This window comes from Ammospiza nelsoni, chromosome 22 (genome assembly GCF_027579445.1).
Source record: "Ammospiza nelsoni isolate bAmmNel1 chromosome 22, bAmmNel1.pri, whole genome shotgun sequence".
Lineage (NCBI taxonomy): Eukaryota > Metazoa > Chordata > Aves > Passeriformes > Passerellidae > Ammospiza > Ammospiza nelsoni.
The window spans coordinates 8,003,484-8,019,355 of record NC_080654.1 but is presented as its reverse complement, the minus strand read 5'-3'; the positions used below and the strand labels follow the sequence as shown (position 1 = coordinate 8,019,355).

The following is a 15,872-nucleotide window of genomic DNA, read 5'->3' as shown; positions in this document are numbered from 1 at the left end:
GCTGCAGACAGGATGGGAGATTCCCCTGGGCACTGGACACAATAAACTTGGCAGAAATCAAACCTGATTCTGTATAAATCGCTTTGATGAATACTTGTTTTTCCCACAAGTCATATGTGATGAAAACACAAATAAATTGCAAACATGAATAAACCAAAAATAGAAGCTATTTTGTGGCAATTCCAAGTTTGATCAGTTCCTGAACAGCTCCAGCTCAGCTGCAGGTAGGTTCCAATAAGAGCAAAATAGAAATTCAGCCCAATACAGATAATGAAAAGGAAGGGAAAGCTCTTTGTAGCTGTCACAAAGCTGACAGGGATGAAGAGAAAAATGATTCTCACATTTGGCAAAGCCCCCAAGCCTGTGAATTCAGAATTTATTCTGGAATTTAGCTACTTGAGCTGGGGTTCTTGCGGGACTTTCCGCAGCCTTGTGTTCCTCATCGTGGGGTGAATGAACCTTGTCAGTCTGGCTGGTAGCATTTGCTCCCTTTCCTCCAGCAATTTTAACAAACTTTTCAAGGAAGGACAACAAAATATTTTCTTTACACTGGCCACCCACAACACCTATTTTCTTCATCAGTTCTCCTGTAAGTCGCTCAGAGGAAGCTGCATCCAAGTTTCCAATAGTTCTTCCAGAGACAACTACAACCTCTTAAGTAGAGGGAACCATGCTGTTGTCAAATGCACTTGGGTTCAGACAACAGTGCCTAAACTCACGGTACCAAAACAATGTCACAATCTGGTTAAGAAAATTATTAGAGAGATGTCTCTGCAGCCAGGAAGGTGCTAACAAGACCAAATCCAAAATGGATTTTATTGAACAGTAAATGTGAGGTAGAGAGAGAGATGGAAAGAAAGAGAAAAGGGGGAGACAGCAAGGGACAGAGACCTCGTCTGGAGGGAGCCAAGTGTGACATTGCACCCTGTGTGTGTGGCCTTCCCGGGGTGGGGGTTTTACACTTGAGCCAGTTTGGGTAATGGGGGTGGTGGTCACCCCGTGAGCAGGGATTACCCCACTGCTTCAGGCTGCAATGCAAGATGTAACCAAATGCACGTTTTTAATCCCCATCTTCATCAACTGCTATAAACAGGCAGGGCAGTGTTCTTTATCTCTTGCATGACTCACCCCTGATAACGCCCTCCAGGGGAGAGATCTTCTGCTAATGGGCCATTGAGTGTCACTGCAGGACTGATAAAATTCCATCCTCCCATTGTGGGATGCTCCGCCCAAGGGGAGGATCCAAGCATTCCTACCTGGATATAAGCTGAGGCTGGCAACACCAGGAGCAGCTTGCCTACTGGATTCCCAGAGGACAAGAGCTCCATAACCACCACTGGACCTTCAGAGGAAGACCAGACCCTTCTACAGGATCACTGCTCTGACAGAATCACGTTGATCACTCCAACAGAACTGAAGCCACCATTTAATGTGACTGCTGCCACCACCCTGACCAACAGGGTGTCAGGTTATATCCTGACTCTGTCAGTTTAAGGCAGTGTTTCTGTATCATTGCCCTGATCTAAATTTTCTTCTTAAATTGTAACTCCGACTTAGACTCTCCCCCAAGTTTGCCTTCAAACCAGAACAAAAGACAATGTGTGCACCCTTTGTTTTCTTCCCAGAACAGGATTTCCCATTCCCAAATCTTGATTGGATGGAGGAGGAGGCTGTGAGGAACAGAAAGGAGCCCCGGGACACTCAGGCAGGTGAGGAGGAAGTCAGTGCCCCTTTCCCCCTCTCTCCTGCTCCATCTCCCAGCCCAGCACAGATCTCAGAACAAAATACAATGTGCGCACCCTTTGTTTTCTCCCCAGAACAGGATTTCCCATTCCCAGATCTTGACTGGATGGAGGAGGAGGCTGTGAGGAACAGAAAGGAGCCCCGGGACACTCAGGCAGGTGAGGAGGAAGTCAGTGCCCCTTTCCCCCTCTCTCCTGCTCCATCTCCCAGCCCTGCACAGACCCCAGGACAAAAGACAATGTGCGCACCCTTTGTTTTCTCCCCAGAACAGGATTTCCCATTCCCAAATCTTGATTGGATGGAGGGGGAGGCTGAGAGGAAGAGGAACGAGCCTTGGGATGCCCAGGCAGGTGAGGAGGAAGTCAGTGCCCCTTTCCCCCTCTCTCCTGCTCCATCTCCCAGCCCTGCACAGACCCCAGGACAAAAGACAATGTGCGCACCCTTTGTTTTCTCCCCAGAACAGGATTTCCCATTCCCAAATCTTGATTGGATGGACGGGGAGGCTGAGAGGAAGAGGAACGAGCCCTGGGATGCCCAGGCAGGTGAGGAGGAAATCAGTGCCCCTTTCCCCCTCTCTCCTGCTCCATCTCCCAGCCCAGCACAGACCCCGGCTGCAGGACAACCTTGGTGCCAAGACCGTCCTGCTGGGGATGCACTGGGGGGATCTCCTTCCCCTTCCCTCTGGAATGGAGGCAAATCCCATCTTCTCCTTGCCATTCCTTCCCCAGACAAAAAGCTGATGATGGAGACCAGGGAGAAAAAATCTCCTTGGCAGAACCAAATGGAAGAGGCTGTTTTGATTGACTCCACAGTGCAGAATTCTAATGGGGAGGAAAATCCCCAGAGATCCTGCAGGAAGAGGGGCTCCAAACACAGCCCAGGGTGCTCTGAGGAGGAAAGACTTACCCAGAGCCAGGAAGGTGGACAGAGCTTCAGCCAGTTCTTGGAGCAGCTTCATGATGGGGAGAAGCCCCACAAGTGCTTTGAGTGTGGGAAGAGCTTCAGGCAGAGCAGCACCCTGATCTGCCACCAGATGATCCACACTGGGGAATGGCCCTACGAGTGTGGAGAATGTGGGAAGGGCTTCAGCTACAGATCCAACCTTGTGACCCACCAACGCATCCACACTGGGGAGAGGCCCTACGAGTGTCCCGAGTGTGGGAAGAGGTTTCAGACCAGCTCCAATCTACTCCTGCACCAGCGGATTCACACGGATGAGAGGCCCTTCTGCTGCCCTGACTGTGGGAAGGGCTTCAAGCACAGCTCCCACCTCATCAGACACCGGCGCATCCACACTGGGGAGAGGCCCTACGAGTGTCCCCAATGTGGGAAGAGCTTTGCCCGGAGCTCTAACTTGACCAGACACCAAAGGAGGCACCGGTAAAGTAAGCTCTGCCAATGCCCCAAGTGCAGGAGGAGCTTCGTGCACTGCTCCAGCTTCAACCCCCATGGAGGACCCATGTTAAGCAGAGCCCTGGTGGTCCATGTTCCTTGTGATTCAGTCTGGGAAAACACCTGTACCTTTTCCTGCCCTTGCCAATGGACATGATGTGGCTCTGAAGAAACACATGAGGGTCAGGGCATGACCATGTCATTATATTCTCTCCCACCTCAGGACATTGCCGGGGGCAAGAAAGGGACTCTCTCTCTCTCTCTCTCTCTCTCTCTCCTGAGAAGAAGGGTGTCCTTTCCAGGCAGTGGAAAATTGTGGCCAGGAAGAGACAGTCAGTTGTGTTGTAGTTTTCCCTTTATTTTATCCCTTCTGTTGCCAGTATTATTTCTTTTCTTGTTTGTTCCTTATCTTGCTGCTGTTCCAAATAAATTGTTCTTATCCCAACCTGGGATCTTTGCCTTTTGTTCTTTCCACAAGAGGTGGGAGGGCAGGGAGGGCAGCGCGGTTTTAGCGGGAACAGGAAATTGGACAATCCCATTCCTGAACCCTGGCCCATGGAAACTGAGCATGCCAGCGGGTGCCAGCCCTGGTGGCCATGGCAGCAGCCTTGGGAGCGGGTCCCTGGCTGGGGCTGTGGGAACCTCTTCCCTCTGGTGCCCAGGGACAGGAGTGGAGGGAACGGCTGCAGCTGAGTCGGGGCAGGCTCAGGTTGGATGTCAGGAAAAGGTTTTTGCCCAGAGGCTGCTGGGGCCCTGCCCAGGCTCCCCAGGGAAGGGTCCCAGCTCCAGGGCTCTCTGAGCTCCAGCAGCGTTTGGACAGCGCTGCCAGGCCCAGGCTGGCATTGTTGGGGTGTCCTGTGCAGGGCCAGCAGTTGGACTGGAGGATCCTGATGGGTCCCTCCCAGCTCAGCCAATTCTGTGGTTCTGGGATCCCATGAGCCTGGGGATGGGGCTGCCAATGGTTGCCATGGCAATGGGCTGTGGCTGCAGGCCTGAGCTGGTGTCCATGGCAACCACCCCTGACATGGGGTCTCCATGGAGCTGCCATGGAAACTGACCATAGCAACAGGGGGCTGGTGATGGCTGCCATGGAAACTGACCATAGCAACAGGGGGCTGGTGATGGTTGCCTTCCACAAATCAGATTTGTCACAGACCCTCAGAGGGATTCCATGGGGATTTTCCAAGAGTCTCCAGGCTTTTCCAGAGCTGGAATGTCACACGCAGAGACAGGGGCTCCATGGACACCTTCCAGGGGTTTCTGGGATGGTAAAGAGCCGTGTGGTAAGAGGCAGTCACAGCCATTCCATGGTGACATCCCAGGCCACCTTGGGCTGCAAAGGCACTGATCTGTCACAGGCACTCACGGGGGCTCCATGGTGACCTCCCAGGAGTCCCCAGGCTGCCAAAGAGCCAGGATGTCCCAGACACTTACAGGGGTTCCTGTCATGGGCACAGTGGGAGCTTCAGGCGAAAGCTTTATTTTTTTATTGGAAAAACTCCTGCTAAATCATGAGGTGGAGAAATGACACTGAACAGCCACCATGGATCCTCAAACCCCTGCAGGGCCCCTAAACTTCTAAAATTCCTTCTAAGACAGGAGACTGGGAGCGGCTGGATCCAATCCCAGCCCCAGACTTTTTCAGAGGTGTAAAGGATTGGAGAGGTGGAATTGAACCTTTAACCCAATTTGTCCCACAGAATTAACGATGGGATACCCAATAGATTTACATAAATATTCCTCTAATTGATTCTAATCATGATTAGAAGAAAGAACTTAACCACATTCATTTACTCCACAGTTCAGGAGCTATAACAATTATTAGAATACAGTGCTCTAGGCAGCAGTTTTGAAGTCAACAGGGCCATGCTGGAGTTGCTGCAGCCCACTGCAGGCAGAGCCTCCTGCTCCAGCAGGATCTGCCTTTCCTGTGCCATGAGCAGGGCAGGTCCCGCTGCAGGAAAAGCCCCAGGCCAGCCCCAGCACAGGGAAGGGCTCGGGCACAAGGGCAGAGTGCCGTGCTGGGAGCTGTGCCAGGGAGAGCCTGAGGCATCAAAGGCACCTTGGCAGCAGCAGCTGCTTGCAGGCCATGGCCAGAAGCCTCCCTTGGCAGCCCGGCCTGGTGGCCACCACTGCAGAGCTGCTGCCTCAGGGCTCATTCCTGGCTGGGCTCTGAAAAGCCACTTCTGCTCCAGGAGCCTGACTGGGAAGCCATTGGCCCCAGCACCTTGGGGACAAGATATTAATGACAAAACTCTTCATGGCAGCAGAGCCAAGGCAGGGGCAGAGGAAAGGGCAGAGCCAGGCCCAGGGGACAGGGCTGCCATGGTGATGGCTGTGAGGTCACTGCCCCTGCAGCAGCCTGGCTGCCCTCCGCAGACATTCTGGCCAGAAGCGTTGTGAGGGCTCCCAGGACATCTGAGAACCCACACTACAGGAATTCTGTCACTGGGGAGGAGAGGGTTTCAGTGGGACCCAGTAAAAGTTAAAGAATCTTTGGACTTTGAATCTGATTTTGAGTTTTTTAGAAGTTGTTTGAGCACACTGTCGGGGACTGAGTCTGATGCAAAGAGCACCAAAGCCCCAGAGGGTCAATAAAGTCCCTGTGCTGTGTCTGTGCTGCTGAGCTGGGCCGGGCTCCTGGCCCAGAGGCAGCTCCTGGCAAGGGCAGCGCTGCAGAGAGACAGCTCTGGCCAGGAGCAGCTCCTGTGCACAGCCCAGCAGGGCTGGGGCACTGCCAGGGCCCCTGAGGGACACCAGCAGGGCACAGACAGAGCTCACAGGGGCTCAGCACTGGCAGGGGCTGTGGGATGGCCCCGAGGGGGCTGTGTGACAGCAGCACCTCTGGGGCTGTGTCACAGAGGCACAGAGCAGCTGGGATGTCAGTAAGAACCTGTGTGACAGCACAGAGTGGGCTGTGTGAGGTCATCGAGCAGCTACAGAATCATAGAGGGGTTTGTGTGACATCACAGAGAAGACTGTGACATGATGGCATGGCTGTAAGACATGATAGAGCAGGCTGTGAGTTGCAAATGTGTGCCATGACATTGCAGAGTCATCACAGAGAAAGTTTTCTGACATCACTGAGGGGGTTGTGAAATAACAGATGTGGCAGTGACATCATTGAGTAGGGTGTGAGGCCATAGAGCAGATTCTACCATCATGGACGGTGGCTCTGTAACATGATAGAGTGAGTTGTGACATCACTGGGTGTCTGAGTAACATCACAGAACAGGGTGTGTCATCACAGGACAGTGACATCATGGGATTCCCTTGTGACATCACTGAGATTTCTGTGACATCGCAACATGGCTGTATGACATCACAGAGAGATATGCCAGCGTTGGCTCTGTGACACAGGATGTCTTTGTGACATCCCAGAGTGGGCTTTGGACATCACAGGGTGCTGTGTGACATCACAGGTGGTTGTGTGACATCACAGGTGGTTATGTGACATCACAGGGGCTGTGTGAGGTCACTCGGCCCCGTACCCCTTCACAGTTCCCCCCAGAGCAGTCCAACCCTGCTCATGCACAGCGGGGTCCCCTCTCCCCCCTGTTCCCCCAGGTCCCCCCGGCCCCGCAGCCTCTCCCAGAGGATGTTCCACGAGATCGACCCCAGAGCCTGACATGGGGACCGGGGGCCGGGGTCCTGGGGGGGACAGTGGGACAGGGATCCCCCGGCAGCGTCCCTGTGTCCCCCAGGGCCAGAGCCTGGGCCAGGGCTCCTTCACCCTGCTACCAATGAGGCCTTGAGAGCGCTGAAAAAATCCTCGGCAAGGGATCAGCAAAAACCAGATTTAATATTAAGGGACAGCAGCATAAAGTTCCTTGGCAAGAGTCACACTGCTCCTGCCTGGACACTTCAGGCACACCAAGGAAACAAAGCAACAAAAAAACCAAACAGAATCCGGGCAATCAAACCAGAAATTAACCAAGAACTGTCCCTGTGTGTGTGTGTGTGACACAAGGACAGTGAGGGCAAGGATAAAAGGAATATGGCCTAAAAGCTTAACAGGGCTCACACTTAACAGGACTGAACTTTAACCTTAACTGATACCTTCAACTTCACAATTTAGCTAAAGAACAGCACTCAACAGTACTTAACCAAACTTATAACCTATGTCTTTGCCATTTAACAAAGGACTAACATTTATCAATATTTAACTTAGCTAGTAACCTATATTAATCATAACAACTTAGCAAAAGAACAACTCTTAGCAGCATTTAACTTAGCTTAGAGCTCGTGACTTAACCTTCTTTACTGATATCTGGATATCTGCCTGACTCAACTGTCCAAGGCACTCAAGACCCTCAGAGAGCAGCATTTCTGCCACATTTCCCCAGCACAGGCACTCCTGTGTGCACACAGACACCAAGAGTCAGTGCAAGGCACCTGGGAGAAATTCCCCTGAGGGCAGGAAATGCTCACTGTGGATCCTTTGGCATCTCCACAGTGGGTGAAAGGGTTGAACCTGGAGGAGTGGGGGGATCGGCCCAGGCTCCGTCGTTGTTCAGGATCCCCGGGTGCAGCAAACGGGAGAGTTCCCAACTGGGAGAGGCCCCACTCAGAGGGAGTCGCTGGCCCAGGAGAGCTCCAAGGGCTCCTTTTGGAGCGCTGTTTGCAGGGCCCCAAGAGAGGGGCTTCAGTCCCAGCAATGGTTCATCCCGGCCGCACTTGGCATCAACAGCTTTCTTTGGCAGTGTGAGAACAGGGATGTTGTGCCACTCAGGGAACAGAAACCGTTCCCAGGGCTGCTGCTAAAGGAACCAGGAGCTGGTTGGGCAGCAGCAGTGCCTGGAGCAGACAGTGTTTGTGATGAGCTGCAGAGGAGCTGAGCCCAGGGGCTGTTGGCCAAGGCTGAGGCCCAAGGAGCATTTCTCAGCTGGCAGGGCGGCCTGAGAAGGGGAGGGGGGAATGCAGCAGCCAAGGGCCATGAAACCAAGGGACCATTGTGACACTGTGGGGCCCTGTGAGACCAAGGGGCCTTTGTGACAATGTGGAGCCCTGTGAGACCAAGGGACCATTGTGAAACTGTGGGCCCCTGTGACACCATGGGACAATTGTGACACTGTGAGGCTCTGTGAGACCAAGGGACCAGTGTGACACTGTGGGGCCTCATGGAATCATGGAGAGCACTGTGACATTGCTGGACTTCACTGAACCAATAGGACAGTACTGACACTGTGTGACTCCATGGAATGTAGGGATCATTGTGGTACTGAAAGACCCCATCAAACCAAGGGTCCATTGTTACATTGAGGGGGTTCATGGAATTGTGGAGACCATTATGGCACTTTGGGGTATCATGGAACCAAGGGCCCATTGTGACACTGTGAGCCCCCATGGATCCAAAGGTCTACTGTGATGTTGCAAGGCTCATGGAACCATGGGGACACTATTAAGGGACTTCATGGCCTCATGGAACCAAGGGGCCATTGTGACACTGAGGGTACTCATGGAATCATGGAGACCATTGTGACACTATGAGGCCTCATGGAACCAGTCGGACCTTTGTGACCCTGGGGTTCCTCACAGAACCAAGAGGACCATTGTGATACTGTGAGGCCTCATGAAACCAAGAGGCCTTTGTGACATGCAGCAGGGCTGCATGGAACCTTGGGGCTATGGTGACATTGTGGAACCCCATTGAACCAAGGGTTCATTGTGACACTGCAGGGCTGCATGAAACCAAAGCTCCAGGGTGACACAGAGGGATCTCCTGTCATCAATCGTCCATTGTGACGCTGTGGAGCCAAAGGAGACCATTGTGACACTGCAAACCCCCAGGGTCCAAAGGTCCATTGTGACAATCAGGGCTCATGGAACAGAAGAGACATGTTATTGTGGGGCCTGGGGAAACACAGAAACCATTGTGACACTGAAAGGGCTATGGAATCGTTGGGACCACTGTGATACTCTGGGGCCTTTTGGAACCTAGGGGCCATTGTGACACTGCAAGTTTTCTTGTAATCAGTGGGCCATTGTGACATATTGGGGAAACATAAAACCAAGGGAACACAGAATAGGTCTGGCTGGTTTGGACTCCTGTGGACTGCCTGACTGGTCCAGCTGACGTTGGCATGTTGAAGATCTGTTCTCATCTGCTATTTAAATGATGGAGCTCCATGCTTTCCTTCCTTTGGAAAATAACTCTCCTTCTCCTCCAGGCATCCATGGCCAGAATTGGGATTTCAACTCCAAATTTCCTTATACCCAGAGATTGTTTCCATAGGGATATTCCCAGGACAAGTCTGTGTTGCAGTGGTTTTACAAGGGTCACCTCTCATCTGTCCCCAAAACACTGGGGAAGACTCTGTGTTCTCCTTCCTGTGGAAAGAACTGTTCTGCTTCTGCATGTGCCCAAGGCTGAAATCGTGTTTCCTGCTTGAAAATTCCTTAAATACAAAGACTGCTCCCAGACAAAATCTGCCATTCCTGACAAGTCTAGCTGGCCTTAGCCCAGTGAGGCTCTCACCTGCCTTTCAAACGCTGGGACTCTGTGCTTTACTTCCTATGGAAAAGAACTGTCCTTCTCCTCCAGGTGCCCATGGCCAAATTTAGGATTTCCACCTCCAACGTTCCCTCTTGTGACAGATTGGAGGAGATTCTTGGCTGGAAGCATTTCACATGTGGGGGAGGAAGGGGCAGGTCCAGCCTTGCCCTGCCCTGTAAGCCCAGCCCTGCCCTGCCCTGGAACCCCAATCCCCCCAGAGCCTCTATCCCAGCCCAGCAGTGTCTGCCAGTCCCTGGCACAGCACAGGCAATGCTCCACAGCCACCTCTGCAGCCCCAGCCCAGCTCCTGAGGGACCAAATGAGCCCAAGGCCCAGCTGGGGGAAGGGCCCAGGATGACCAAGGGGAATTGAAGGCTGACCACAAGGCAAGCACACATCTTGACCCTGCCTCCTCTTGGAATTTCCATCTGAACTGAGCTGGAATCCAGGAGGTGGTAGCTCTGTGTGTGCTTCTCTGTATCTTTTGTCTTTCTTTCTGTGTCTTCTTCTTCTGTTTCTGTGGTTCTGCAAATTTTTATTAACACTAGTCAAAATTGAACAGGCTTAATCAAAATGAACAGGCTTACAGTTTGTCAATTTGAATGGGCCAAGTCAATGCTTTCAGAAGTATTTTTTGTTTGTTGAATGTCTGTTGTAGTTTGACATGAGAAGAATTTTAAAAAGTATTACAAAACTTCTTGTGTTACTGACAATCTGTTAGACCACTAAGATACTGAACACGCCTCTGTGAAACACAAATGTTAAAGATGAAAAAACCCAGGAATCTCCTTTTTCTTTTCCAGTTAACAAAGAAATAGCGGGCCCCAGCCCCCATTTCAACCAAACCAAACCAAACCAAACCAAACCAAACCAAGCAACCCTGCTGTGGGCTGAGCCCCTTCCCTCCTCCCCAGGCCACCCCCCACCTCCCCATCAGCGCCATTCTAACCAAACCAAACCCCAACAACTACAAAACAGGAAAACAAAAGAGGCTACAAAACCCCAACCAGAACAAACCTAGCCACACCTATTAAAATCTTACCATCAAGTTCTCTCCCCCCAACACAACTAAAACCAGAACCCCCTACATCATACAACCCATACAAAATAACCTTACAACTAAAATTAAACACAAAAAAAGCCAAAAACAAACCATGAAACCAATCCTAACAAAACCAAACCACAACTTCCACCACAAGTTATTGGCAGGTCAGGTGTTAGTCCTTTGAATACTTCAATCCTCCCTCGAGTATAAGAACAAACCAAAATACAGGCATATAAAAACAATCAAAAACCCCATCAAAATCAGTAAAAAAGAAATTAAATCCTAAACAAAAAAGAAGAAAAATTATCTTAATCTTAAAACTAAAATCCTCTTATCAACTATAAAGAAAAAACTCTTTTCCTTTAAAACACAAAAAACAATTTAAAAAATTCAAATTAATATCAAACAAAAACCTCCATACTAAAGTAAACAAATGTTAAAATAACTGTAATTTCATCAAATCTTAAACAGGGAAAAAACATAATCCACTATCCCTAAGAGAAGATCTCTATTCTCAGAGGTAAAATAATCTTAAAGTAAATAATAAAAACTTTTACTTGTTTAAGAACTCATCTTTAAAACAATACTGCATAAGTCAACATAGCTCATTAACAAGCTGTAAAACAAGCTTGTAGCAATAAAACCAACTTCACAATAACTAAGTTCCCCAGACAACTGTTATCCATGACTAAATTAAGAACCACAAAAAACCAATTTTTTCCTCTTGTAAAAAAATCTCCATAAGCTTAACGTGAAAATCATCTCTCCCGAAGAAATCTAAAAAAAAGACTATTCTAGAAGCAGTAAACTAACAAGAAATTTTAAGTTTAGTTTCTTCACATTGTCAGTAAAAACTTGTAAAGAAAAAAAACTGTACTAAAGAGTTCATTTTAATTCTTACTATTTTTTTCTTTTTTAATTTACTTTTAATACCATTTTCTTTATACCCTTTTAAAATTTTAGGCCTACTTTATCTTTCTCGTAATCCTGTCTCACAACAAAATAACTGCATAATTAATTGACACCGAAACCCAACACACTCATCAATACATTAATTAAGAAACTTCAAGATTAGAAAAATCTTGAATTAACAAACCAAAACCACCACAATGTGATAAAAAACCTTTTGCCAAAGTTCCTCAGATTTTCTAAGGTTGCCAGTAAAGGCTGTTTTGTTTTTTTGAGCTCCTGAGAATCTCTTGTTGGTATTTCTCCAGTGTGTCCAACTCAGAGTACACAAACAATTATAATTCCTTTTAAACGTCTCCTTGAGAGTTGTTTGGGGGATGGGAGTCAGGGCTTGTGTGTCCTGCTTGGCCCAGCCCAGGCAGGGCTTTCCCAGTCACATTCCACACTCCATTTCCCAGCTGGAGCCGCTGGTGCCTCTGAGTTGTGCTGCCCCAGCCCCAGGGACGCTCTCCTTGTCTGCCCATTCCCCCACGGTCTCTGGGCAGGGATGGCCTCACTGGGGGCTGCTGACATCCTCAGCACCTTGGAGGCTGCTGCTGAATTTTCCTGCTCCAGAGGCTTGTTCAGCTTTCAGCTCTTCAGTGCAGGAATTCAGTGTCCCAGGGCTCATCAACTTTCAGAAACCTGAACAGGCCAAGCCTCTGGGGATAATCTGATTTTAATTTTCAAATCCTTTGTGGTTAATTAGACAGATTTCAGTAGTGTATCCAAACTGAATATATTCTATTTTAAAAGACAGTGAGAAAAGATTTCTTAGGTCAAATTTAGGGTTTTCTTCCCTGTCAATTTATTGATCCGTGCAATCTCCAATTGACACTGACTCCAAGTGCCTCCTCATGCAGTTTGAATGGATATGAAAATCAAGACCTTTCATGGCTGACAGTCAATCAGACTCTGTCCCTACCCCCACCCCACCATTTCCCCCATCCAAGCTCTGGCACTCAGAGCAGCCTTGTGCAAATCTGAGCTCCCTCCAGCCCAGGCTGCACCTGCAGCTTTCAGCTCCTTGGCTCCAGCTCCCACCTGCTTTCCTTGGAGAAAGAGCTGCCTGAGACACAGAGGGATGTTCATTTAATGTCAGCCAACAAAGCCAAGGGAAGACAGAGCTCCATTAAATGCAAAAGTCATTCTTCTCCCTGGCTCTGCCCTGCCCCTGATCCCCACAGCTGTTCCTGTTTCCTTCATCCCTGCATTGCCAGGGACTTTCTGGAACAAGGGAGCTCTGCTCTGGGGATGGAGGGAGATGCAAGTGCCACCATTGGGGTGGGAACCACAACTCATCAGGTTTGTGTCCTTTGGGGGTCAGGAACTGGTGAGACTCAGAGTCACAGAAAGTTTCTCTTCATGGCCAACAGACCATAGTTTAACAGGATACAATTTAATAACAATCACAGCTCTTCCCTGAGCAATGTGCAACATCCCAGCAGTCTCTGATGATTCTGCCATCCACAGGGTATTTCCAAACTAAAACTACTTTCAGACAAACATGGTTTTATGATAGATATACACACACAATTAGTTATTGTAGCAGGATTCTCGTCCTGGAGTGGGGGCAAAACAGCTTCAACAATTCCTGATTTGCAAAGCTGTCAGTGGTGGATGGAGAAGGGAGTCAGACTGCTCTTGGTGTTGAGGAAATTCTGAAAACATCCTGACTCATTTCAACTCCTCCTGTCCTGGCTGATCTCCCCTCTTTCCCCTTCCACCCATTGGCTTTTCTCTCCCACCAGTCCCCCTGTGAAGAGCCTGGCTCTGTGTTCTCCATCCCCTCCTCGCTGGCGCTGCCAGGCTGGGATGAGGAGCCCCTCAGCCTTCCCTGCTCCAGGCTGCACCAGCCCAGCTCCCTCAGCCTCTGCTCACAGCCCAGGGGCTCCAGCCCCACCTTGGAGGCCCTTCCCAGACTGTGCTCCAGCTGCCAGACATCTTTCCTGCCCTGGGCAACCCAAACCAGGCCACAGGGACCTGGATAATCCCCGTCCTTGATGTCCTGGTCACACAGCCCTGGCCCCTTGTCCACATGTCAGGCTCTGGGGTGGATCCTGTGGAACATCCTTTGGTGGAGGCTGTGGCTCCAGGTGGGCCGGGGGGATCCCGGGGGACAGGGATCCTGCTGGGCATGAACAGCATTGGAGTTGTTGGGAGAAACTGTGAGGGGGAGCTGGGGCAGAGTGACCAACCCAGTGAGCTCACACAGCCCCTCTGTGATGTCACAGCCAGCTGTGTGATGTCACAGCCTGCTCTGTGATGTCACAGACCATTCTCAATGTCACAAAGCTGTTCTCTGATGTCACAGCCAAATCAGTGATGTCACAATCTGCTCTCTGATGTCACAGCCCCTTCTGTAATGTCACACAGCTGGACTCTGATGTCAGAGCCTGGTCTGTGATGTCAGACCTCTGCCTTGTGATGTCACAGCCAACTCTGTGATGTCATAGTCTGCCTTGAGATGTCAGAGCTCTAGTCTGTGATGCCACAGCCCATTTTCTAATGTCACACAGCTGGTCTCTGATGTCACAGCCAACTTTGTGATGTCATAGTTGACCCTGTGATGTCAGACTTCTGCCCTGTGTTGTCACAGTTGGCTATGTGATGTCACAGAGACAGTATATGATGCCATAGCTTTTCCATGACCTCACAAAACCCACTCTGTGATGTCATACCCCACTCTGTGGCCTCATGTTACCAGATGATCAATTGTCTACACCAGGTGAGCTGACACCTGCAGCTTGTTCTCCAAACCCCAGGCCTATGGAAACCACACAATGCCCATTGTGTGAGAAGGGGAACTGAAATTCACCAGCCTCAGTGTCCTGCCAGCTCAGCCCGGCCCACTGGAATATTGGGGTCCACGACCACCAGGGACCACCAGAGAGACCCCCAGTGTGGTAGATAGGGAAAGGCGCTCCGGAAGATCTCGCGATGTCACGGAAAGGCAGGACCCCCTGTTCCTCTAAGATACGAGATTACCCTAGGGGTGTGGCCCCACTAACAGCAGTGCTAGTAACTTTCCATTCCTTACCCAGTACTTTTCCATTCCTTACTAACCATAGATAAGAAGGACAAACCCCCTTTTGACGTAGAGAACCCCTTAGACTATAAAACCCAATGAGAAGAAGTAATAAATGCCTTTTGACCGTCCACCATATTGGTGTCTGTGTGTGTCATTGGCCCGAGCGACCCTGGAGAGTGGGTCGCCGTGCTGATCCTCAGAACCAGGTCGCCTGCCTTGATCCAGAAGGCAACATCTGGTGCCCGAAACCTGGGAGGCGATCTGCGCCCGGGGAACGGGGATTATCCTGGAAAGAGGACAGCGGCTGTGGCAGCAGGCCTGACCACAACGGGAGGGACGCCTCCAGACCAGCATGGACCATGGAAGCCACAGCGAAGGTCGTAACAGAAATGCATGCACAATGGGGTATAGAATGTAAACTTAGAGATTTAACTCTCGCATTGCCAAGACTGATTAAGCTTGGGGCTATTGAAAGCCCTGTGGACGTCCTACATTCGGACCTGTGGGATAATTGTACAAAAGCTCTGGCGGAGGACACCATGTCCTCGGGCTCAGGGAAAGCCCTAAAATCGTGGGGCAGAGTTGTCCTGGCTCTGCAAAAAGCTCGACAAGAGCAGGAAACCTGGAAAGCCGTGCGAACTTGTTTATTAGCCGTGCCACAGTTGGGGGTGGGCGCGGCGACACAAACCGCGGAGGTGCTTGACCCGGGCGGGCGCGCGGAGGCGCGAATGCCAGATGCCCCTCAGCGAGCGGACTCACCATCGGAGGGGGGGGAACACACGCGGGCGTTCTGGTGGGGGCTCATGGAGGAGGCGCGGAATGTGGCCGGATTGTCGGACCCCATAGGGATCGATAAAAACGCCCCCCCACCATATGCGTTTGAAAATGGCGCCGAACCGCGTGGTCAGGGTGGAAAGGAGGTGGCGGGGGGCGGAAACACAGTCAGCCCGCTTAACAACGCATGCGCGGGCGAGCGAGGAGACGGGGCAGCCCCCGCGGAGGCGCGTAAGACCAATCAGAGCGCTTTATTCAAATTAAGTCCTTGTAGGGCAAGGACCTCCCCCAGCAGGAGGTGGGGGGACCCCAGGGGGAGGGAACGGCCCAACCCCCGCAGGAAGGGGCGGGGTCGGAGCCCGAGAAAAAGGCACAGCAGCCGGGAAGCGTCTAGTTACTCGACTTCCAGCTCGGACTCGAGCTCTGAGCCCGAGATAGGATCG

At 50.9% G+C, this 15,872-nt stretch overlaps 1 protein-coding gene across 1 annotated transcript; it reads left to right on the top strand.

The window, feature by feature from the left end:
* The first annotated feature begins 1,657 nt into the window (after positions 1-1,657).
* On the top strand, positions 1,658-3,127 carry LOC132082849 (zinc finger protein 239-like). The gene is made up of 6 exons (XM_059487264.1): positions 1,658-1,709; positions 1,839-1,901; positions 2,010-2,093; positions 2,202-2,285; positions 2,338-2,381; positions 2,696-3,127. Exons 1-6 carry the CDS (start codon positions 1,658-1,660, stop codon positions 3,125-3,127), a joined length of 759 nt encoding a protein of 252 aa, XP_059343247.1.
* The last annotated feature ends 12,745 nt before the right edge of the window (positions 3,128-15,872 follow it).

Coding starts and splice junctions, on each gene's coding strand:
- LOC132082849 (XM_059487264.1), top strand. CDS start 1,658: ATGGAGGAGGAGGCTGTGAGGAACAGAAAGGAGCCCCGGGACACTCAG. Junction 1,902..2,009: donor GCCCCGGGACACTCAGGCAG/GTGAGGAGGAAG, acceptor TTTTCTCCCCAG/AACAGGATTTCCCATTCCCA. Junction 2,286..2,337: donor GCCCTGGGATGCCCAGGCAG/GTGAGGAGGAAA, acceptor TCCATCTCCCAG/CCCAGCACAGACCCCGGCTG.